The following is a 23,115-nucleotide window of genomic DNA, read 5'->3' on the forward strand; positions in this document are numbered from 1 at the left end:
ATCTCAAAAGATTTGAGAGAACTATGGTGTTTGTTGGTAAGGCACCAAGCTAAGCACCATTTAAATTTTATTGTTTTATTATTATTTTTACTTGTTTTGTTTTACCATAGCACTGCTCAGCTCTGTTTTTATGATAATGTGGGGAATTGAACCTAAGGCCATGGAGCCTGAGGCATGAGAGTCTCTTTGCATAACCATCACGTAATCCCCCCACTCCATTTTATTGTTTTTTAAAAAATGTATTTTATGGGCTGGGGAGACAGCATTATAGTTGTGCAAAAGTCTTTCAAAGAACTGGTGGTGATTATGCTTAGCAAAGGAAGAACTGAAAGTCTAGATGGTTTTACTCATGTGTGCAATCTAGAGAAATGATATACATGAATTTGGCGGGGTGGGGAGGCAGGACTGGGTTAGATAGCATAATGATTATGCAAAAAGTCTCTCAGGCCTGAGGTTTCAAAATTCCAGGTCCAATCCCCCACCCGCACTGCCATAAGCCAGAGCTGAGCAGTGTTGTGGGAAAAAAAAAGTTGAGAAGCTTTAGAGTTTTAATTTTGTTGACTAATGTGATTCCATTCCATTCCATTCCATTTCCAAACCCATTTATTCCAGTTCAGGGTCATGAGTAGAGTAGTCAAAGCCTATCATAGTAGCTCAGGGCTCAAGGTGGGGCCTAGCTCTCAACAGGCTAGACTACACACACACACACACACACACACACACACACACACACACACCACCACCACCACCACCACCACCACCACCAACAGGCTAGACTACACACACACACACACACACACACACACCACCACCACCACCACCACCACCACCACCACCACCACCACCACCACCACCACCACCATCACACCACACTCACTCATATAGTCACTCAATATATAATAATTGAGAGATATTAACAAACCTAATGTGTTCACCTTTGGAATTTGTGAGGAAATAAGAGTTCCTAGAAAGAAAACCCACACAGACAGGGGGAGACTGCAAAATGCCACACAGTGACCCCAGCAAAGAATTGTTTCCTCCTTATGAACATTATAACTATGCTGAATGAAATAATGCCATTCAAAGACTTGCTTTACTATATTTAAATGACCATAATAGTTATGCAAAGAGACTCTCTTCCCTGAGGCTCCAAAGTCCCATCTTCAGTCCCCTACACTGCCATAAGCCAGAGCTGAACAGTGCTCTGGTAAGAAGAAGAAAAAAGAAAAGTTAAGAGCAACTTTGGAGTTTTAATTTTGATGACTAGTGTGATTGAAGTTTGACTGATATTTAGAAAGAAAATTATGGTTCAGGAAAATAGAATGGACAGCTTGGACTCTGTTCTGGTTGAGAACAAAGTGTTTGAGGGTAAATCTAAGTGCTGCTACTTGCTAGAAATTATATATAAAAATTGGAGCACAGAGGAGCAGTGTTGTGTAGAGATAATTATTTGCAAGTCATGAGTATATAAGTAGAGGTTGAAATCATAAAAGTGGGTAATATACCACAAAGAAAACACATAGACTCAATAGGTTGGCATAAAGAAAAGTATTCAATATAGAGTAAAGGCAGTGGGCAGAAGAAGACTAACATATTAAGGAGAAAGAGAAAAATGAACACAAAGATTCAGTGGTGATTGGGAGGGGGGGAGAACACAGGTCCAAAAAGCATGATAAAGGACCTAGTGGGGGTTGTATTGCTATATAGAAAACTGGCAAATGTTACGCATGTAGAAACTATTGTATTTACTGTCGTATGTAAAACATTAATTCCCCAATAAAGAATTAAAAAACAAGATTCATTGGTGAGCAAAAGAGAGAAAAAGCAATCTCTAACAGTGTAACCAATAGGCCATGATGAGCCAAGACAACATAAATGTCAGATAAGGCAGCTAGTAATAGAGGTAGGACAAGACAAAGAAAAAAAAAAAAAGACCATTTCTCAGTTATCACAGAAAAAAAAAAGCAGTGCAACCACATAAGTTACCATATTTCCTTGTATAAAATAATTCAGAATGAAATATTCACTTCTGTACCTGAACTGGAATTGGCGTATTGCACCAAAGTAAAAGACACTGGGGTGGGTGGGGGTTGGGGGGAGTAGAATACAGGTCCAAGAAGGATGACAGAGGACCTAGTGGGGTTGTATTTTTATATGGAAAACTGAGAAATGTTATGCATGTACAAACTACTGTATTTACTGTGGAACGTAAAACATTAATTCCCCAATAAAGAAATTAAAAAAAAGAAAGAAATGTTCACTTCTGTGAGGTTTCTCCCAAATCATCTCCAACAAGGGGACTTTAGAAGAAATATAATTCAAATTCTTGCTAATGGTAATTGTGGTACAATAAAAGCATTATCTCTTACATTGAACTGCATAGGGTAGAGTCTGCCACTTAGGAACTGTGATACTTTGATCAAATCAATTAATTATTTGTGTCCCCATTCTTCTTCGGATGTTAACTTAAGAGCAGTATACACTTCTCCATTACGTAAACTTAATAACAGTATAAACGTCTCTGGGAAGCATTTTCTGGCATATAGTAACCTCACAATAAATAGTTCTTATTTTTTCTAGGTATGTTAGATAACCAAACTACAGATTTTTACTCTTATGTACTATATTTATGCATTTTGTTTGCAGTACAACATGTCCTAGAATAATGCCATTTTGAATGAGATGAGAAAAAAAAAATATCAGTGATACTATTCATCTACCCACTTTACCTTTTTGCTTAAAGTCTAAAGCCATAGTTTTTAAAGAGCCTGTTTTCCACATAGAGCATGAACTTACTGATTTTCATTTAAAAAAATTTTTTTATAATTTTTATTTGTAAAAAGGAAACACTGACAAAACCATAGGATAAGAAGGGTACAACTCCACACAATTCCCACCACCAGAACTCCGTATCCCATCCCCTTCCCAGATAGCATTCCTATTGTTTGACCCTCTGGGAGTATGGACCCAAGGTCATTGTGGGATGCAGAAGATGGAAGGTCTGGCTTCTGCAATTGCTTCCCAGCTGAACATGGGCATTGACAGGCTGATCCATACTCCCAGCCTGCCTCTCTCTTTCCCTGGTGGGGCAGTGTTCTGGGGAATCAGAACTCCAGGACACATTGAACACCCTAAATTTATAAATAAAATTTTCGAATGCTCAGTGCTCTGCAACACCTATGTTTACCAGCAGGGGGTACTAGACAGCTGTCTATTGCTCACTATAGTCTACTATTTACAAATAAGACTAAGGTGTATGACTACGTTGTGCAAGATAAGTTAATAATGCATAGTTGGTGTTCAAAATAGATTGACTCCATGCAACAAGATAATATTCCTTTTCAGTCCTATTAAGATAGAAAATATCACCACCATTTATCCTTACATTGTGTTTTACTGTGCAAAAGTACCATTGGAAGCATGCTTTACATACATTACTTCAGGGTGACTGGGCAGTAGTACACTGGGTTAAGCACACATAGTATATACATAACATCTTTCACTTACATTTATTACAATGCTGTGAGATGAATTTATTTTTTATAGATTTGGAAATGGAGACACAAAGAGCTTAAATGGCTCAATGTGACACAGCTAATACGTGAATGAATTTTACCTTAGTTAGCTGGTGTCGCAGTCTGCCAATAGGTGTTGGGTTTATTGTTGTTGGAACTCTACTAGGATAATTTTAATCTCTTGCAGAAATTCTAAAGAACTACTTTCCTTGTTTTCACCTTAGTAGTAACAAGCCGGGTTCCTCAAATTACTGGGACAAGAAAAAGTAGTTATGCCTTATACCAGAATTTTCATAGATATTTAGACACTAACAAATAACTCATTTTATCTGAAACCACTTTGCTCACTCTATTTGATTTATTTATTTATTTTTAAAAATATTTATTTTATTTATTCCCTTTTGTTGCCCTTGTTTTTTTTTTATTGTTGTAGTTATTATTGTTGTTGTTGTTGTTGGATAGGACAGAGAGAAATAGAGAGAGGAGGGGAAGACAGAGAGGAGGAGAGAAAGATAGACACCTGCAGACCTGCTTCACCGCCTGCGAAGCGACTCCCCTGCAGGTGGGGAGCTGGGGTACGAACCGGGATCCTTATGCTGGTCCTTGTGCTTTGCGCCACCTGCGCTTAACCCGCTGCGCTACAGCCCGACTCCCTATTTGATTTATTTTTATTTGATTTTTCCTAACTTTCCATTCAGTGACATCAAGGTGGTAGCTAGACACCAATCATGAGGTGAATATTTACCCCATGAAAATGTTTTTGTCATACATGTCTTTTTCATAGTTAATTAAACAAATGTTTCTTTATTTTCATTTTTACTTTTTGTTTTTTTACCAGAACACTGTTCAGCTCTGGTTTATGGTGGTGCTGAGGATTGAACATGGGAACTTTACTGACTAGAATATAAAAGTCTTTTGCATAACAATTATGCTATCATCTCATCAGCCTGAAACCCCTGGGAGCTTGCTTTCTTCATATAATCTACATAGTATGCAGCAAAATTATAGAATGCCCCATTGTGCAGTTCTTTGAAACTGAATACTTGAAGTCGGCGTATGTGGAATGAGAAGGTTGGAGCAATGTTTTTATACGTTGTTGGAAGTATTTTCATTCATTCTCAAAAATTAGTAGAGAACTGCGTATGATAATTTTTTTTTTTTTTTTTAGGGAGAATACTAACATCAAACATAGAGGTCTAAAATTCAACACTCAAGTATTTACACTTTTTTTGGTACTACGCTTATGGAAAAAGTAAGGGATTGAGAAGAAATCCTTAGAATCGTAGGATATACTTTCATTGGATAGTTTTCATGAAATGACTTTTGTTTGCCCAAGGTCTGGCAAGATGTCAGAAACTGTGAGCTTGTTTCTCCCCAGCGCCGCTCCCCCTTGCCACCACACCCTCCCTGCCACGCCTGAGGAGTCAGTGGTGACCCAAGCAGGGCCAGGATTTTAGGAGCTGGCTGCATGCTGACGTATGGCTTTTGTCTAGTGAAACCTCGACGTAGTAAATTAAGAGTGGATAAGGGGGTGGGAGTGGGGTAAATAGGCTCGTAATAGGATTCCAGTGAACTCCAGCAGCCAGGACTGGATGTTATCTGGGGAAGCCCCAAGCGACCCTCCAAGACTGAACTGAGCATTTGTTAACTTTAGTGTGTTGACCCATAAAATGTTTATTAGGCCCCCAAAGGTGCTAGATTACCAGGGCAACTAAGCTAAATCAAACATGGCCCCCGCTGTCAAACCTCAACCCAGAGGGAAAGAAGGGAATGTAAATATATAAGAGTAGGAGTCACAGTACAAAGTCCAAGGGCAGCGTCCTAGAAGAAGTGCCCACTTTTCTTTGGGGGAAATAGACAGGCTTCTGGCTCTGGCACAAGCTAGACAGAGTGCTGCGCTGACTTCACAGCACAACTTCAACACCCATCTCAAACTTGGGACTTTGACATTGCTGCAAATCAGACCATTCCCCGATGGTCAGCGGGCAGCTGTTTGACCTACGTGGCGCAGATTACCATGCGCAGCACACCTGGGAGCGCGGAGAAAGCTTCTGGGGTGCGCGCACCGAGAAAAGCGGGAGGCGGGGCGCACCCCCACACGCTGTAACCTGAGTCCGGCCTCGCCTCTGCCCGAGAGCTCCGGGTCTGGCCCGGCAGGTCTGGGCGGCGCTCGGTGACTCACTGGAATGTAGGTGCGGCCCCCGCGCCGCGCCCCCGCCACCAGCCCAGCAGCGTCTTCCCGGGAGCCGCCTACCCGCCGCGCTACCCTTTTGTCGCGCAGCCGGTGCTCGCCGGCCACTCTCCGCTGCCTCCCAGCCCGTGCTCCTCCGCTCCGCGCCGCGCCGCCACCGTCGAGATGCTGCGCTGCGGCCTGGCCTGCGAGCGCTGCAGGTGGATCCTGCCCCTGCTCCTGCTCAGCGCCATCGCCTTCGATATCATCGCGCTGTCCGGTCGAGGCTGGCTGCAGTCCGACACCCACATCCAGACGTCCTCTCTGTGGTGGCGGTGCTGGGAAGAGGGCGGCGGCACCGGGTCTCCAGAGCAAGGCTGCGAGAGCCTCATGGAATATGGTGAGTGCCGCCGCCTCCCGGAAGCCCTCCGGGCCTGACGGGTTGGGCGTTCACCTGGTGCCCTGGGAACACAAGGTGTCAACAGAAGTCCTTTGTCTAGGGGACTGATCAGGGTGACTACGAATTAATAATCTATTTAGAGCATAGATGTATACATCAACCTGAACAAAATAAATTATTGGCAGACCTTTGTGGCCCAAACCAGGCTTAACATGGGAAGAAAATAACCCCAATGTAAGCTTATTTATTTATTTGTAGTGTTTATCAACTGAGTGCTAAAGATGATTTCAGCCATTGAAAAGGTTTCGATGAGTGCATAAGAACAAAGTATTTTCTTGGAGATCTAGTGAAATTTCTTCCCAACCTGTCACATGTTATTTTGTTACTATGATTAAACTCCTCCTTCCTTAAAGACGTTATATTCGTTTAATTTAAATCAATTGAGAGCCAGTCTTCCATTAAGTTTTAGGAGTTAGGATTTTCATACGGGAGTATTTGAGGTGTCAAGCTAATTTTTGTTAGCTTTAGCTTTTGTTTTAGGGGATGTGTTTTCAGCTTACGCATTGTCTGGCTGTTCAATAAAAACTCGTTTATTTTAACCTGATTTGAAGCAGAGGAAGCAATTTTAATACATTGCAGAAAGCACCATTACCACCACCAGCAGCAGAAAGGAAGCTTTTATATCACTCATTAATAGATGCCCCTTTGAGGCATGTGAAAAATTGGGGATGCAGGAGTTCTGCTGTGACCAGCAGTGTGTGGGGATGGGGTGGGGGTGGGGTGGCTGGGGAGGGTCTAGTTGTGGACATAATCTGAATTTAAAGTCAAATAGTATTAATTGGGACTTCACTAAATCTAATAGATTTTAACCAGAAAGGAAGACAACCTGCCTTTTTCAGTTACCTGCTAACATTTTTGATTTGATTCTTTCCTTAAATGGCTAGGTTCTTCTGGGTTTTCTTTGTGGCTTTAAGCCCATCCCCAGGGAGATGGGGTGGGGTGGCTGGTGCTCTATCTTATCTATTATTGACTGTTTGGAAGTTCTCACTAAGAGCTTGTCCCAGACCCTACCCCCTAGAAGATGTGTTTCTCACTAGCAAACAATAAATCATGAAAATTGCTTGGAATTCTCCTTTCCGTGAGGTCTGGTTTTCCTTTCTTCAAACTCAGAACAGTATGCATGGCAGGGTTTGTGTTATTCCAATATTTTTTTTAGGTTTTAAAGGTAATTAATTATAAAAATATACTTGTATTGTGTCTTCCAGTAAAACTGCATCTGAATATGGTCTTTGTAAGGGATTTAATAGGTTTGTTTCAACAGGTGTGTTTTTAAACTGACTTTGATAATCATAAGTTATGCACAGACTGATAGAGTACTGGCAATCTTCCATATAATAAAAGAATGCTGGTGTGCTGGCTGGGAGAGAATGCTGGCAGAACAATGACCAGCATACTTGCTGGGACATGATCCGGCCTGCATGGCTCTGACTGTCATCTTGGCCCTTATGTGAAACAAGCACAATGCAGTTGGTATTTCTCTTGACTACTGAGGTGAGCTCACCTTCCTTGGGTGTGGCCCTTCTAACCTCAGACTGATGTAGTGTTTTGTATATGGAATCAGTCTGTTCTTTTTTTTTAATTGGGTAGCTGTGTAAAATATTTAACTCTACAACAAAGTACAACAGCAATCCAGTATGTAGTTTGTTTTCATTTGTTCTAGAAATTGCTTTTTGGAAGAGTCCAGTATTTCAAGTGGGTTTTGAAAAATCCATGACTCCCTTTATGATACCTTAAGACTATTTTTATTTTATTTATTTAAGATTTATTTATTATCTTTATTTATTTTGGATAGAGAAAGCCAGAAATCATGAGGGAAGGGAGTGATGGGGAGGAAGAGAAACAGAGAGACACCTGCAACACTGCTTCACCACTCTCAAAGCTCTACCCCTGCAGGTGGGGACTGAGGCCTCGAATGAATCCCTGTCCTTGCACATTGTAATATGTGTGCTCATATTACACACAGATAGGTGGTAGCCTAAACATCCCAATGTAATTATTCTTGTGAACTTTCCAAAGATAATTAAGTACTGGTAATGTGTTAGATGTGACTTTTGCTCAAGATCTAGGCTCAAATCAAAGATCCAGGGTCCCCTCATGGGATCATTGTGGGAAGGAGAGAATAGACTTGTAGCCATTAGTGAGTTCCTTCTTTGACCATTGCAGTCAAGATGAGTTGCTCTTTTATTATACTCTGGCCCCATGTCTTGCCATAGAAGATTGCTCTTTTTGACTCGTGAAAGTAGAAGTGTGTATTTTATACTATAGGACTGCTATCTAGGCATGTGTTGCAGTCTTCAGATTCCCAGATAACTTTAGTAGGATTTACTGAAAACACAATATATTTCCCCAGAGCTATTACTTTTTTAAAAATTTCTTTATTGGGGAATCAGTGTTTTACATTCAACAGTAAATACAGTAGTTTGTACACACATAACATTTCCCTGTTTTCCATATAACAATACAACCCCCACTAGGTCCTCTGTCAACCTGTATTCCTCCCCCACCCCCACCCCAGAGTCTTTTACTTTGGTGCAATACACCAACTCCAGTTCAGGTTCTATTTGTGCTTTGTCTTCTGATCTTCTTTCTCAACTTCTGCCTGAGAGTGAGATCATCCCACATTCATCCTTCTCTTTCTGACTTATTTCACTTAACATGACTTTTTCAAGCTCCATCCAAGATCAGGTGAAAACGGTGAAGTCACTGTTTTTAATAGCTGAGTAGTATTTCATTGTGTATATATACCACAACTTGCTCAGCCACTCATCTGTTGTTGGACACCTGGGTTGTTTCCAGGTTTTGGCTATTACAAATTGTGCTGCTAAGAACAATTTGCTCTATGTGTTCTATAAGATCTATGCAGATCTTTTTGGATGGGTGTGTTGGGTTCCTTAGGATATATCCCCAGGAGAGAAATCACAGGATCACAGGATAGGCCCATTTCTATCCTTCTGAGAGTTCTCCAGACTGTTCTCCACAGAGGTTGGACCAATTTACATTCCCACCAGCAGTGCAGGAGGGTTCCTTTGACCCCACACCCTCTCCAGCATTTGCTGCTATTACCTTTTCTGATGTATGACATTCTCACAGGAGTGAAGTGGTAAAGCTATTATTTTTATCTAAAATGTAACAAGTAGTTTAGAGCTTATGTGCAAATACATACTCTTGTGAAACAAGTGGTAAGGTTGATGGCACTCTAACCGATCTCTCAATACAAAGAATTTAGCATGTATGGTTGCATTTTAAAACTTCTTGATATGTACTGGAAAAGAAAAATAACATCATATCATTGTGACTGGTACAAATGTAGACCTTTGGATCACAAAATATATGACCATCTCTTTAATTAGCTGATATTTGCAATATGTATATTGTTTATTTTGGTATTCAAGATTCACACAATTGCTGGCAAATGTTAGTATTAAATTAGATGCATTTATTTACTTTTAATGTGGTGTCAGGGAATGAACCCAGAACCTTGTGTGTTCACATACTACTAAACTGCGTCCCTTCACAATTTTTATTGTATGAAGTGTGTGTGTGTGTGTGTGTGTGTGTGTGTGTGTGTGTGTGTTTAGTTCTACTTTCCTTAGAATTCCTTTGGGGTTGTCTGCAGTGCTGAAGATTAAATCCAGAGCCCAACTCCAACTCCTGATAAGGACTATACTCTGTTTGATGAACTATGTCCCTAGAGGTATTTTTATGAAAAGAGCTACTTCCTTAGAGCTATGTAAAATGCAGAACATTATATTCTATGCTACTATTGATAGCTCGTTTTTTTTTTTTTTGTTAGCATTTTAGAATTTCAAATGATCATATCTCCTTGTTTTTTTCTTCATAAATAAATCGAGTATATGGTGAATATTTTTAATTTTTATTTTTTTGGATAGAGACATAAAGAAATTGAGAGGGAAGGGGGAAGTAGATAGGGAGAAAGGGACACCTGAAACACTGTTTCACCACTTGTGAAGTTCCCCCTGCAGGTAGGTACTAGGGGGCTTGAACCCAGGTCCTAGTACTCTGTAATGTGTACACTCAACCAGGTACTGTACCACCTGTGGTGATTTATTTATTTATTTATTTATACCCGGAGCAGCATCCAGGTATAGCATCTGGAATGCTGGGGATTGAACCTGAGATCTCTCATATGGGAATTTGTGCTCCACTGCTGTACTATCTCCTCAGTCCCTGAATCTTTTCTTTTACATGATAGTAACAACTAAATACCCACTTTAGCAAACACTTGATTAAACATTTTAATTTGTAGTTTACACTTGTCAAAGTATGAAAACAGTTCACAACACTGAAATGGAGATTCAAATTTCATATATAAATAAATGCAAGATTAATTAGAATTAAGGTGCCTGCATATTGTCTTTGCCCAGCTGACACCTTTGTTTCCAGTTTCTTTAAAAAAAAACAAACTTTTACTTATTTATTATTGCATAGGGACAGAGAGAAATTGAGAGCAGGGGTGGGGGATTTAGAAGGAATGAGACAGAGAGACATCTGCAGTTCTACTTCACCACTTGTGAAGCTTTCTCTCTGCAGGTGGGGCAGGGGTTTGAACCTGAGTCCTTGTGTAAGGTCATGTGAGTGCTTAACCAGGAGCATCGCCAACAGGCCCCTGTTTCCAGTTTCAAGAAACAATATGAAGAAAGGTTGCTTTAAGAGCAGTGATATTTCAAATTCCAAGCAAGTTCCAACTTGTGAAGGTGGAGAACAATAATGGAGATGAGTTTACTCACCAAGATTGAAAGTGGGAAGTCAGTTGTATTCAAAAGCACTGGCCTTAGAGTCAAACTCAAAATGTGAAACCCAGTTTTGCCAAAGTATCCTTTACTACTACAGAATGCACTGAATTTTCTTTCTTTTCCTCCCTTCCCTCTCCCCTTCTTTTTCAGTCAGAGCTACTCAGCAATAGTTTAGGTGGTGCTAGGGATTGAACCTGGGATTAAAAAATAAAATAAGATAAAATAAAATAAAATTAACCTGGACTAAGCCACAGAGTCATAGTATCATATGATATATTTTCAGGTTATTTAGCTATAAAGTTCTTAAATGTTTATGAATTGAGAAAAATAATTATGAAGCTAGTAGGCTTACATTAGGTGAAGGATTCAGGTTTAAGATTATACTACTAGGGATTATATGATGAGGTGTTATGCTTTTATCTTATAAAATTAGGCATTAGTTCTTGGGGATGGTACACATTCATATCCTACCTATCAAAATTAAAAAATGAGTTCTCCCAATTGATCTTTGTAATACTGACTTTCAACTTAGAGGTAGATCCAAATTCATTTGTATTTACCTTATATAAATTCAAAGCCCAATTCCTCCTACCTGAATTCAAGGTACAAATCCATGTCTTCTCCACTCAGAGAAAATCGTGTGGTAAAGGGAACATGCAGTGGCAAGTAGTTGTCATCTGACTGTTCCAGGGGGAAATGTAGTGCATGTGAAGAATCTCACAGTGACTGTGTGTGGAGTGTGCCCCTCTGTGACTTGCCATTGATACCTTAAGCCATTCTCTCACTGTCTTCCAGAACTACTTTTGTAAAACCTCTTTTTCCCCTGTGTAGGTTCCTTTCCTTTCCTTTCCTTTCCTTTCCTTTCCTTTCCTTTCCTTTCCTTTCCTTTCCTTTCCTTTCCTTTCCTTTCCCTTCTTTTCTTCTCTTTCTTTCTTTCTTTCTTTCTTCTTTTATTCTCCTTTTTTTTAAGAGACCTGTTAGATTTTTGTGACTCAGAAAAATGCCTCACCCTACCAGCTCAGCCTTACCTGGAAGGGTGCTGGGTACTCAGAGTCTTCTGCCCTTTTGCCCCACCTACTGCATCAGCTCCTCAGATGACTAGTAAGCCCTTTTAAGTTTCAGAGGCACGGCCAAAAGCATCACTGAATGTGCAACAACCTTTTTGGATACATTATGCTCCTGTGCTTACTATTAACTAGAACATTAAAAAGAATTTTTTTAAGTATGGTTTTATCCAGTTTTTCTTGGATTCTCTAAGAGAACATTTAAATATTATTAAGAATTCCTTCTCTTTGTTCTGGAAAGACACCTTGCTTTAGTTGGATGACTGGTTAGTGTCTGTGGGGCATAGAGTAATGGGCTAGGCCAGAAATGTTTTTCAGTCCATGTTTGGTGTTCATATATAAAACTACTGAATGATGCAGCAAACCCAGTAAAATAAATATCTTAAGGGTGAAAAATTAGTGACAGTATGCAAATATCATCAGTAATATTAAAAATGTTACCAATACCCTCTTTGTCTTTTAACAAAAAATGCCTTATTTTTCCATTTCACAAGCTGTAGCCTAAGGTATGATTCTAATGTTAAAATCCATTGTATTTGTATGTACTTTTTGACTCTGTAAGTTAACCTTGTTGATCTTTTCTGTCAACATTTGTGTTGTAATGCTGTGCTCTTCTATGACTTTCCTGGAAAACAGATAAAGCATTATTCCTCATACAGAACTCTTAAATATATTTCTCACTTCATTAGTCATCTCTGACTGGTTTCTATGTTGTTGAATGGATGCTGAATCTGTTCCAAGGATTGCCAAGTTTGTTAAGCCATTCTTCATCTAAGTGGATCTTCAATGGACCTTATTTATAATGGATTTATAATGTTAATTTCTTTGACAACATGTATTTCTTCAAGGGGTACTTAGAAAAGAAATATAAGTATATGTATATATTACCAATGTGATTGTCCCCCTAAGCATGTAGGTCAAACTACAGAAATGACATTGTACATCCCCACACAGAAACCTGCCATGTTTATCTCGGGTACTCTATGATTTTGTGGTCTCAAGACTATGGGAATCCTCCCCACTATTCCTACATATCAGACATTCGATAAAGGCAATACAATCTACTGTGTGAAGTAGTAATAAAGGACTGACTTGTCTTTAGAATAAAGTTGAATGGTCTTCTTCTAGAGAACTGAGACTTACATGTTGAATCTTGGGACAAGTTGCTTGAGAAGAAGTTTTAAAAACTAATGTTTTCCATTGGGGGTTGTAAATGTGATTCAATTTAGATCATAGTATAACATGGTAGTTTAAATACCTCCCAAAGGAATTGGGCAAATTCTGTAGATATCAGGCACATTCTAGCTTAGTAAATGAAACCAATGGCACTTAGAGTAAGACTTACTATAATTTTCAAAGTGTATTTCACAGCTTGCTCCCTTCTCAAGCAGAATCTGGGGCTGGAAGGGCACTTCCCAAACCCGATACGGTCCACTCAGCATTTTTAAACAAAATCGTCATTGACATGAAGAGGCAGATTGCTTTAACTTGTCATTCATCACTCAGGATTTTCAAAACCCTGCCAAGGTTTCCATTTAAAGTCATAGTGAAGTGACTCAAGGTGGGTGTTTCTATGCTACAGAAACAGGTTTTACATGCTCTACATTCAAGGCAGCCTTTCTGCATTAACAAACATTCTCAAAATGGCTCAATTCTCCATTTTGACTTACTTTTTTATGTATATATTTAAATCTTTTATTTATTATTAGATAAAGACAGAGAGAATTTGAGAGGGGAGGGGAAGCTACAAAAAGGGAAGGAGTTAGAAAGACATTTGCAGACTTACTTCAGCATTTATGGAGCTTTCCCCCCTGTAGGTGGGGACCAGGGGCTTGAACCCAGCTCATTCTACACTATAATGTGTGCACTTAACCAGGTGTGCCATTGCCTGGCCTCTTTTTCTCTTTTTCTTTTCTTTTTTAAATTATTATTTTTTTTATTTAAGAAAGGAGACATTAACAAAACCATAGAATAAGAGGGGTATAGTTCCACAATTCCCATAACCCGATCTCCATATCCCATCCCCTCCCCTGATAGCTTTCCCATTCTCTATCTCTCTGGGAGTATGGATCCAGGGTCGTTGTGGGTTGCAGAGGGTGGAAGGTCTGGCTTCTGTAATTGCTTCCCCACTGAACATGGGCGTTGACTGGTCGGTCCATACTCCCAGTCTGTCTCTCCCTTTTCCTAGTAGGGTGGGGCTCTGGGGAAGCAGAGCTCCAGTACACATTGATGGGGTCGTCTGTCCAGGGAAGTCTGGTCAGCATCTTGCTGGCATCCGGAACCTGGTGGCTGAAAAGAGAGTTAACATACAAAGCCAAACAAACTGTTGAACAATCATGGACCTAAAGACTGGAATAGTGCAGATGAGGTGTTTGGGGGTATTCCCTGCATGCTCTTGTGTACTTTTGCTTTCAGGTATATATTTTTCCCCTAGTTTATGGGCATGTGTGAACCTATGCTCTATCTCAGGGGACCTGGACTATATCTAGGTTTGGGGACTTTATTGGGGAGTGGACCACCTGGAATGGAATTAGAGAATACTATGAAAGGAAAGGTCTCACCTGAGTGATGGAGCTGAAGAGTTGTCATTCCCTGGACCCCTTCCTTAACACACAATTTTACTGTTCCCAGGCAAACCTTTTCATTCAGGTAGAGATGCGGGGAGAGGGCAATTCTGTGGCACTGCCACATGGTGCAGAGACTCAAAGCTGAGCCATGTATTGGGTTGTTGGAAAAGTCATGATGCATAAATATATCACAACTTTTTGAACAACTCAGTACATGGCAAGATACACACCCTACCCCATGAGCTATCTGTTGGTCCCTTCATTTTTGTTTTGTTTAGACTCGACATTTTATGTAAAAAGAAAATTTATTTAGCCAGCTGGATTTAACATAATTTAGGAACAGTTCTGAAAATGCTGTGTGTTTTCAGAACATCTCTTGGCTTAAGTGAATTGACATGCTATTTCTTTCTTTTTAAATTTTATTTATTTTACTTTTTATGTGTTTATTGTTCAGTAGAGAGAGAAAGAAATTGAAAAGGGAAGAAGAGATAAATAAAGGGAGAGAGACAGAGAGATACCTGCAGCCCTGCTTCACCACTTGTGAAGCTCTCCCTTGCAGGTGGGGACCAGGGGCTTGATCCTGGGTTCTTGTGCACTGTAGTGTGTGTGCTTATCCACATGCACCACTGCCTGCCCCCCTCTCCCTGCCATCCATTAATCTAGTAGACAATGTAGAGTGAGAATAGATACCTAAACATGAAACAGAAACTTAATTCAAGTTTGTCTGTATCAGTTGAAGATGGAAAAACTGTAGAAGATAACTCAGGAACTATTTTCAGTGATGACAGAGAACATTACAAAGGTAGAATCAGTGAAATTTGTAGTTACTGGAGAAAAGTCATTGAAGTAGAAATGAAAGTTGTTGAACAGTGAATGCTGGAGAATTAACAGTGCTGTGACTTCACATAAGAGCTTTCCTCCACCCAGTAATCTTGCAATAGGCCTTTAAACCTTGGTTAACAGACGTGTAGCCTGACAGTAGCTAATAGATGGCAGAGATGGGATAAATAAGGTCCAACTGGTTTCAAAGTCCTTATTTTTTTTTGTTGTCCCATGTCTTTGTTTGAACAAAGTTTAACTATTTAATAGCCAAATTACTCAGAATTACATGCAGATAAAATTGTCAGAATAGGAGTGAAAACAGGGTAGAGGGCACATAACTCTACTTTTGTAAAATTATAATTCTTGTCATTTTTTATTTGTGATTAATTGTGGGTTGGATTACAAGATGGTAAGATTACAGGATATAGCTCCACATTGAACCTTAGAGATAGTTAATTTTCTCCTCCTTAGAGATAGTTAATTTCCTTAGAGATAGTTAACCTTAGAGATAGTTAATTTCCTCCTCCATCTTCTTTTTCTTCTTTACAAATTTGTATGTATCAGTTCTATAGATTCCACATATGAGTGAAACTCTCTGGTAGCTGTCTTTCATTTCTTTACTTATTTGACTGATCATCATCACCTCCAGTCTCATCTGTTTCATCTCGACACACCATCATCTCTGTTTGATTGCAGAGTAGCATTCCATGGAGTATATAGTTTATAACTTCTTTATCCAGTCATCTGTTGATAGGCATTTAGGCTGCTTCCATTCTTTAGCTGGGATGTGGAACTCTGGTGGTGAGAATTATACCCTCTTATCCTATGGTCTTGTCGAACATTATTAAATCAATAAAATCATAACTCTACTTTTTAACCACAATAAAAATTAATGCATTGAGAAGGCACTGGGGACACAATGCACAATGATGCTGGAGGACCTAAATTGTTAGTGGGACTGGTATATGGACACCTATCATGGAAAGATAAGAACTTGTACCCATGTGATAATGAGTGTTTTGTAAATCATTATTTCCCTAATAAAATATAAGTGAAATGTAATTCAACAAGATAAAAATGTAGTTTGTTAAGATTGTGTGTATATATATGTACATATATATATATGTTTATTTATTTTATTCATCAGATAATGACAGAAATCAAGGGGAAGGGGAGAAAGATCTGCAGCACTGGCTCACCACTTGTAAAGCTTCCCACCTGCAAATGGGGACTGGGGTCTTGAACTCAGGGTCCTTGTGCATTGTAGCAAGTGAGGTCAACCAGGTGTGCCACCACCTGGTCCCACATGTCCATGTATTAGTGAATGAGTAGGTAGACAAAGTGTGGGCTACACATACAATAGAGTTTTGTTTTTATTTAAAAAGAAATGATATTGTGCTAAAGTAAAAGACTGAGGTGGAAGGGAGAGGGTTCGGGTCATGAAACATGATGGCATAGGAGGACCTAGTGGCGGGTGTATTGTTATGTGGAAATGTTATGCATGTACAAACTGTCGTATTTTACTGTTGACTGTAAGCCATTAATCCCCCAATAAAGAAATTTAAAAAAATTTAAAGAAATGAATACTAATACACTCTGAAATACAGATGCTAAATAGAAAAAAAGAGAAAAATCTGCCTTGTATATGAAATGTCCAATATTGTCAAATTTTTAAAACCTGAAGTGGATGAGTGATTTACAGAAGTTCAAGCAAGGAGGGAGTAGAGGATGACTGATAGTTGCTAATGGAAATAAAGTTTATTTTTTGGGGGAGGAGGGTGATAAAATGTTTGAAATGTAAATGATGATGTGAGTATAGTAAAAATATAGAAGAAAGACTATGTAGAAATTACTGAATTATACACTTAGGAAGGTTGTTTTTTTTTAAGAGATAATAGTTTCTTCTTTTTTAAAATTTTATATATTTATTCATGAGAAATGATACATATGCTTCGGGGGATTGAACTTGGGTCCTCACGCTTGAGAGTCCAATGCCCTATCCAGTGTGCCACCTTCCAGACCCCAGGAAAGGTATTTTATGCTACATAAATTAAACCCTTTAAAGTCATGTTCTAGATTCCATCAGGCCAGAACTCAGACTCTTCTTACATTATTTATCAGCTTTGTGGATATAAACAGGTTATATGGATTTTCAAAACCTTAGTAGATCCTTACTTCTAAAGAAATAACGGGAAATCTTGAAATGTTATTATGAAGCTTTAGTGTTCTACTGCATGTTACATTAATCCAGTGAAATTGCTTCATAAATATCAGCTATTGCCTACACATAGAAGGTTGTGTATAAGAGGGGCTTTTAAATTGGTAAAGTTTGAACACTGGGAATTTTTTATTAGAACTGCTAGGATAGCCTAAAGAACACAACTCAACCTATTTCACCAGAGTCAAGTGATACAAAGCTATAGGTGCCTGTGTAGGTATTCAGAACTAGAATTCATGCCCAAACTCATTCTGGTTACTTTTAGGGCCAATGAAAATAATTAAGAACTCTTGTACAACAACTTCTGAGTACTTTAGAAGTTAAAAATTGAGACAACAATTAGAAAGGTGAGGTTGTTTGAAATTTAGATCACTTGGCTATTAAGCGATGTCTGTTATTGCAAAACTCATAGCTACTTTATTGCTAAATTTGAAACATTTCTCAGAGAGTTTGTAATTTGAATTATTCAGTATCAGAAAGATTTGTTGTAGTTAAAATGTGTTAGGACTTAAATAATTTTTTTAATGAATCTTTAAAAATATTTTATTATGTAAAATTTAAAAATATACCTGTATATATGGCCAATTGACTAAGACAGTCTAAGTGAATTTCAACATTCATTTCAAAGATATAAATATTTCTTTTAAAGAAGGTAGAAAACATTACTATTATTATTAACATCCTGTATATGAATCTCTTAATCTTTTCTTGGAATATAGAGATGCTCCCTTCATTTTTTTAAAAGGAAAAAAATTTTAAAGGAAAACAGTCCTGTACAAGTGTAATTAGAAAGAAAATAAAACCCTCATCATATTTTGATAAGCGTTTTTTTAACATAGGAAATGCCTGTCTCATTAATTACTGTTTCTTTTCTCTTTTGTAGCCTGGGGCAGGGCAGCCGCTGCCACGCTCTTCTGTGGTTTTATCATCCTGGTGATCTGTTTTATCCTCTCGTTTTTTGCCCTCTGTGGACCCCAAATGCTTGTCTTCCTGAGAGTGATTGGAGGCCTCTTGGCTCTGGCTGGTAAGGCTGTCAGCAGTTCTTTATTTATACCTACACTGGACTTCAGTATAGTAATGCACAGTGAAAGAAGACCCCTGGCAATTAGAGTTAATGACCTGATCCAGAAAATGCATCAGCAAGGACAGTGATAACATATTTATACTTTAAGGTCTGGATCCCTTTGCTCTTGTGCCTCAAAGGTGTTCTGTGCTTCCTATCCCAGGGAGGGATGTTGCCCCTCTGCATGCAGCTACCTCTCCAAGGTGACCTCTTGTCAATCCCATGAAGTACAGTGTCTCCATAGTGGTCCCAGTGCTGGTACAGAGAAGAGCTCCTTGCTGAGGGGACTGGGATGCCTGAACCATTTCATGTGTTGAAGAAATCTTGTTCTCTTAAGAACCAGGGTTCTCTAAAGAGTTTCCTGCAGACCCTGTGAGGGGTTAGATCTGGAACTGTTGCCTTGTAGCATAGCACCAAATGCTGAGGGGTAGGATGTTCAGTTATGCAAGTGGGTGGGGCTCAGAATGAATATTTAAAAAAAATTTTTTTGTCATTGTTGGGGCTAACTTCCTCCATGTTGACTTTTAGAAAGAGAGCGAGAGATGTGGAGAGAGAGAGAGGGAGGGAGAGAGAGAGAGAGAGAGAGAGAGAATATGAAAGTGAAAGAGAGATCACAATACTAAAGTTTCCTCCAGTACAATGGAGGTCAGATTCAAACCTGGGTTATTTGCATGACAAAACAGGCCCACTAGTCAGGTGAACATCTTACAGGAACCTTAATGAAAAACTCTTTTTGAAGCTAGTAGCAGATAATTAGTTTGTAATAAAAAGTAGTGATGAAGAATATGCATTCCTGTGGGCATAGCCCGCTAATTTCTTCTTGTGGAGTGTAATGCTTTAATGACAAAAGAGTTAAAATCTGTTCAAAATCTTTGCCATAGTAATTACTTGTGAAATGTTAAGCAGAAATATTCAGAACATGGCATAGCATGCAAATAGTTGCTCATTTTATTTATTTATTTATTTATTTTAAATGGTTTTTTAATTTTTATTGTTGTGGTTATTATTATTGTTGTTGATGTCATTGTTGTTGGGTAGGACAGAGACAAATTGAGAGAGGAGGGGAAGACGGGGGAGAGAAAGACACCTGCAGACCTACTTCACGCTTGTTAAGCAACTCCCCTGCAAGTGGGGAGCTGGGAGCTCCAACTGGGGATCCTTATGCAGCTCTTTGCGCTTCATGCTACATGCACTTAACCCACTACGCTACTGCCCAACCCTCAATAGTTACTCGTTTTATAAAACTATACCTATTCATTGAAAAAGTATGAGTAGATATAGTAAAAAAAAATTTAAGTTGCTTAAAATGATAACATAATAGTTAATAACAATTATGTGATTAATACCCAAAAGTACAGAAGTATTCTTGTTGTATTGTTCTTTCTTCTTAAGTTTCTCAAATTAGTATGATAATTTCCTCTTTTTGTTTCCATTCCCTCATATGGAATGTTCTTCCCCACTCCCTCCATCTCTTCATTTCTATTTATTCTTCAGTTTCTACCTCTTGTGCAGGCTTTTCTGGTGATTTTTCAAATCAGTTTTTCACTTGACTGGGTTATTGTGTTAACTTTGTTGTTACTGAATAGCTCAAAGGTGTCTATTCAGTATTATCATTGAGCCATGTGTATATGTGCATGTATACATGCATATATTTTTGACACTGAAAGTATTAACTGTATTTTGTAATGAAAATATAAAAATGAAAAAATAGACTTTTTACTGTCCTATCTTCTATTGCACACTACATTTTTATACTTTTTTACTTTAGTATATATGCATTTCAACATATAGGGGCCAAGTAGTGATGCATCTGGTTCGGTGCACATGTTACTATGTGCAGAGATCTAGGTTCAAGCCCCAGGTCCCCACTTGCATGGGGTAAGCTTCACAAGTGGTGAAACAAACGCAGGTGTCTCTCCTTATCTCTTCTCTATATCCTTTTCACCCTCATTTTTTTTCTGTCTCTATCCAATAAATAAATAAAAAAATATTTTTAAAAATTACACATGTACTTTTGAGTGATTTGCTAATTATTTTCTGATGTTATGCCATATGTTCAGCAGTATACTCAGTACAAATATCTCTTAGCCACTCAATTCAATAATCTTTTTATAGGCTCCTGAGTAACAAAATACTCCCAATACTTCCATTACAATTGTTGGATTGAGCATAGGTGTATTTAAGACTGATTTAAAAGCATAATAATTATAGAAGAGGGAGATTACCTGTTGTTACCCTGTAGTATATTTTCACTCATTTGTACATTCCTATTTTTGAAGTTCTTTTTTTTCCCCCTCTAGCTGTATTTCAGATCATATCCCTGGTAATCTACCCCGTGAAGTATACACAGACCTTCAATCTGCATTTAAACCCTGGTGTCACCTACATCTATAACTGGGCCTATGGCTTTGGATGGGCAGCCACAATTATTCTGATTGGCTGTTCCTTCTTCTTCTGTTGCCTCCCCAACTATGAAGATGACCTTCTGGGCAATGCCAAGCCCAGATACTTCTACACATCTGCATAAGGTGGAGAATGAGTAGAAGACAAACCCCACTGTCAAGATGGATTACAGAGGAAGAAACAGTTTTCCATAGGATACTTGAGCCTATTTTGTTTTAGGACAGTGTTCACAAAATTAAGCTATTCAAAAAGATAAAATACTTTCAGAAAAAAACTTCTTAAAGGATGTTATAGTTAAATATTCATTTTTGGTATGTTTTATAGAGATAAATAAGACTCTTAATTAGTTATCATTTGGCAACGTTTCCTAATCCACATCCTTTATACTGCATTTGCAAAATGATAGGAGTAGGAAACACTACTTTTTAAGGTAAAATTAGAAGACCATAAAGATTTAAGAAATTGTATCAAATTTTTATTTTTCCAAATAGTATGTATAGAAGAGGACAATGGACTGATGAAAAGAGGATTTAAAATTGTCATTGGCTAAATAGTCAAAAGGGAATGCAAAAAGTTTTTTTTTTTCCTAGTCTTCAGTAAGGTAGTTTCCTAAATACATATCACTTGTGAGGATTTCTACTTAATATCTTGAATATATGATTTCTTGCTGAGCTTCGCATTGGTTTGATATGCCATTTAGGAAACCATTTTTATTGTTTTCATAGCTTAACCCTGTTGCTGTAAGGATTCCTATGTAGTATAATGTTTAGATAGAACTTTATCTTTTAAACAGTTTATGAGGTTGGGGTAAGGGAAAAGGCTATTAATAAATATGTACTATTGTGTGTCTGTATGTTCAGATAGGACCAGTGAAGACTGAAAGATGGTCTGCATCTTGTCCATTATGACTGATTAATATGACTAAGTTTCAGTGAAGCATCAGGAGGGCCATAACCTATCACAAAGGTAACCTAAGAGCAGCCTCAAGGGAAGGCTTTCATCTCAGGTTACCTGGGCTTTCATCATATAGACACAGCTTCTGATAGATAAGCAAAAACGTAATACAATTTGAAACCTGGTCTTCCTCGATAAACAGTTTTAAAATCACCGATGTAAATCATACAACAGGAGAATTGAGAGAGGTGAGATTCCTCGGAGTGCAAAATATATGTCAGTTGAGTTATTATTACTATATATATATTTTTTACCATTTGTACTGTCATAATGAAAACTAATTCATTTTATACATCAAATTGTTATTTTGTAAGCTGAAGAATAAGCAATTGAAGTTTTCGTTATGACTACTTCCCAATAAACCAGGTGCTGTAAGCTTGTTTCTAATTTGTATTTTTTTGGTTTGGTTTTCAAATAATGGGGAAGGAAAGTTTTAAAACATGATTTGAGTGGAAGCAAAAGGACAATGGTTACAATGAAAGGTTGCCTTCTCTTGGTCTTAAAGGTCTTATTCATTTTAGGTGTTTGGTAATAATTTTTAATGCATTTGATTGGATTATACTAATCTACTCCCTGAATTTATTTTGAATTCATTGAGTGCCAGAGAACAATCCAGGACTTAACACATAGGGCATGTGCTTTATGGCCATTTTTTTTCCTTTTAAACATTTTTATTGGGGGGGATTAATGGTTTATAGTAAATACAGTTGTTGGTACATGTGTAAAACTTCTCAATTTTTTGCAAAACACTTTTTTTGAGAGTTACTCCATTTGTTTATTTGTTTACAATTTTTATTTATAAAAAGGAAATACTGACAAAACCATAGGATAAGAGGGGTAAAACTCCACACAATTTCCACCACCAGAACTCTGTATCCCATCCCCTCCTCTGATAGATTTCTTATTCTTTATCCTTCTGGGAATATGGACTCAAGGTCATTATGGGGTGCAGAAGGTTCAAGGTCTGGCTTTTGTAATTTCTTCCCCACTGAATATGGCCCAATTTTTATTTTGAGTTTTATGAGACAGAGAAAGATCAGAGTGCAGAAAGGAAGTATAATGCTTATGCAAAGAGATTCTCCTGCCTGTGGCTCCAAAGTCCCAGGTTCAGTCCTCTGTAACACC

At 38.3% G+C, this 23,115-nt stretch overlaps 1 protein-coding gene across 1 annotated transcript; it reads left to right on the forward strand.

Annotated features, from left to right (window-relative positions):
• The first annotated feature begins 5,757 nt into the window (after window positions 1–5,757).
• On the forward strand, window positions 5,758–22,370 carry PERP (p53 apoptosis effector related to PMP22). Its single transcript, XM_007531599.3, has 3 exons — window positions 5,758–6,085; window positions 18,454–18,594; window positions 20,934–22,370. The coding sequence occupies exons 1-3, from the start codon at window positions 5,872–5,874 to the stop codon at window positions 21,158–21,160; spliced, it is 582 nt and encodes a 193-aa protein (XP_007531661.1). The 5' UTR covers window positions 5,758–5,871; the 3' UTR covers window positions 21,161–22,370.
• Window positions 22,371–23,115: the final 745 nt, after the last annotated feature.

Source organism: Erinaceus europaeus, chromosome 4, assembly GCF_950295315.1.
Source record: "Erinaceus europaeus chromosome 4, mEriEur2.1, whole genome shotgun sequence".
Classification (NCBI taxonomy): domain Eukaryota; kingdom Metazoa; phylum Chordata; class Mammalia; order Eulipotyphla; family Erinaceidae; genus Erinaceus; species Erinaceus europaeus.

Bases quoted from the DNA above. Each gene is read 5' to 3' on its own strand.
- PERP (XM_007531599.3), top strand. From the start codon at position 5,872: ATGCTGCGCTGCGGCCTGGCCTGCGAGCGCTGCAGGTGGATCCTGCCC. The intron at 6,086-18,453 runs GTGAGTGCCGCC...TCTCTTTTGTAG, and splicing joins CGAGAGCCTCATGGAATATG to CCTGGGGCAGGGCAGCCGCT. The intron at 18,595-20,933 runs GTAAGGCTGTCA...TTCCCCCTCTAG, and splicing joins AGGCCTCTTGGCTCTGGCTG to CTGTATTTCAGATCATATCC.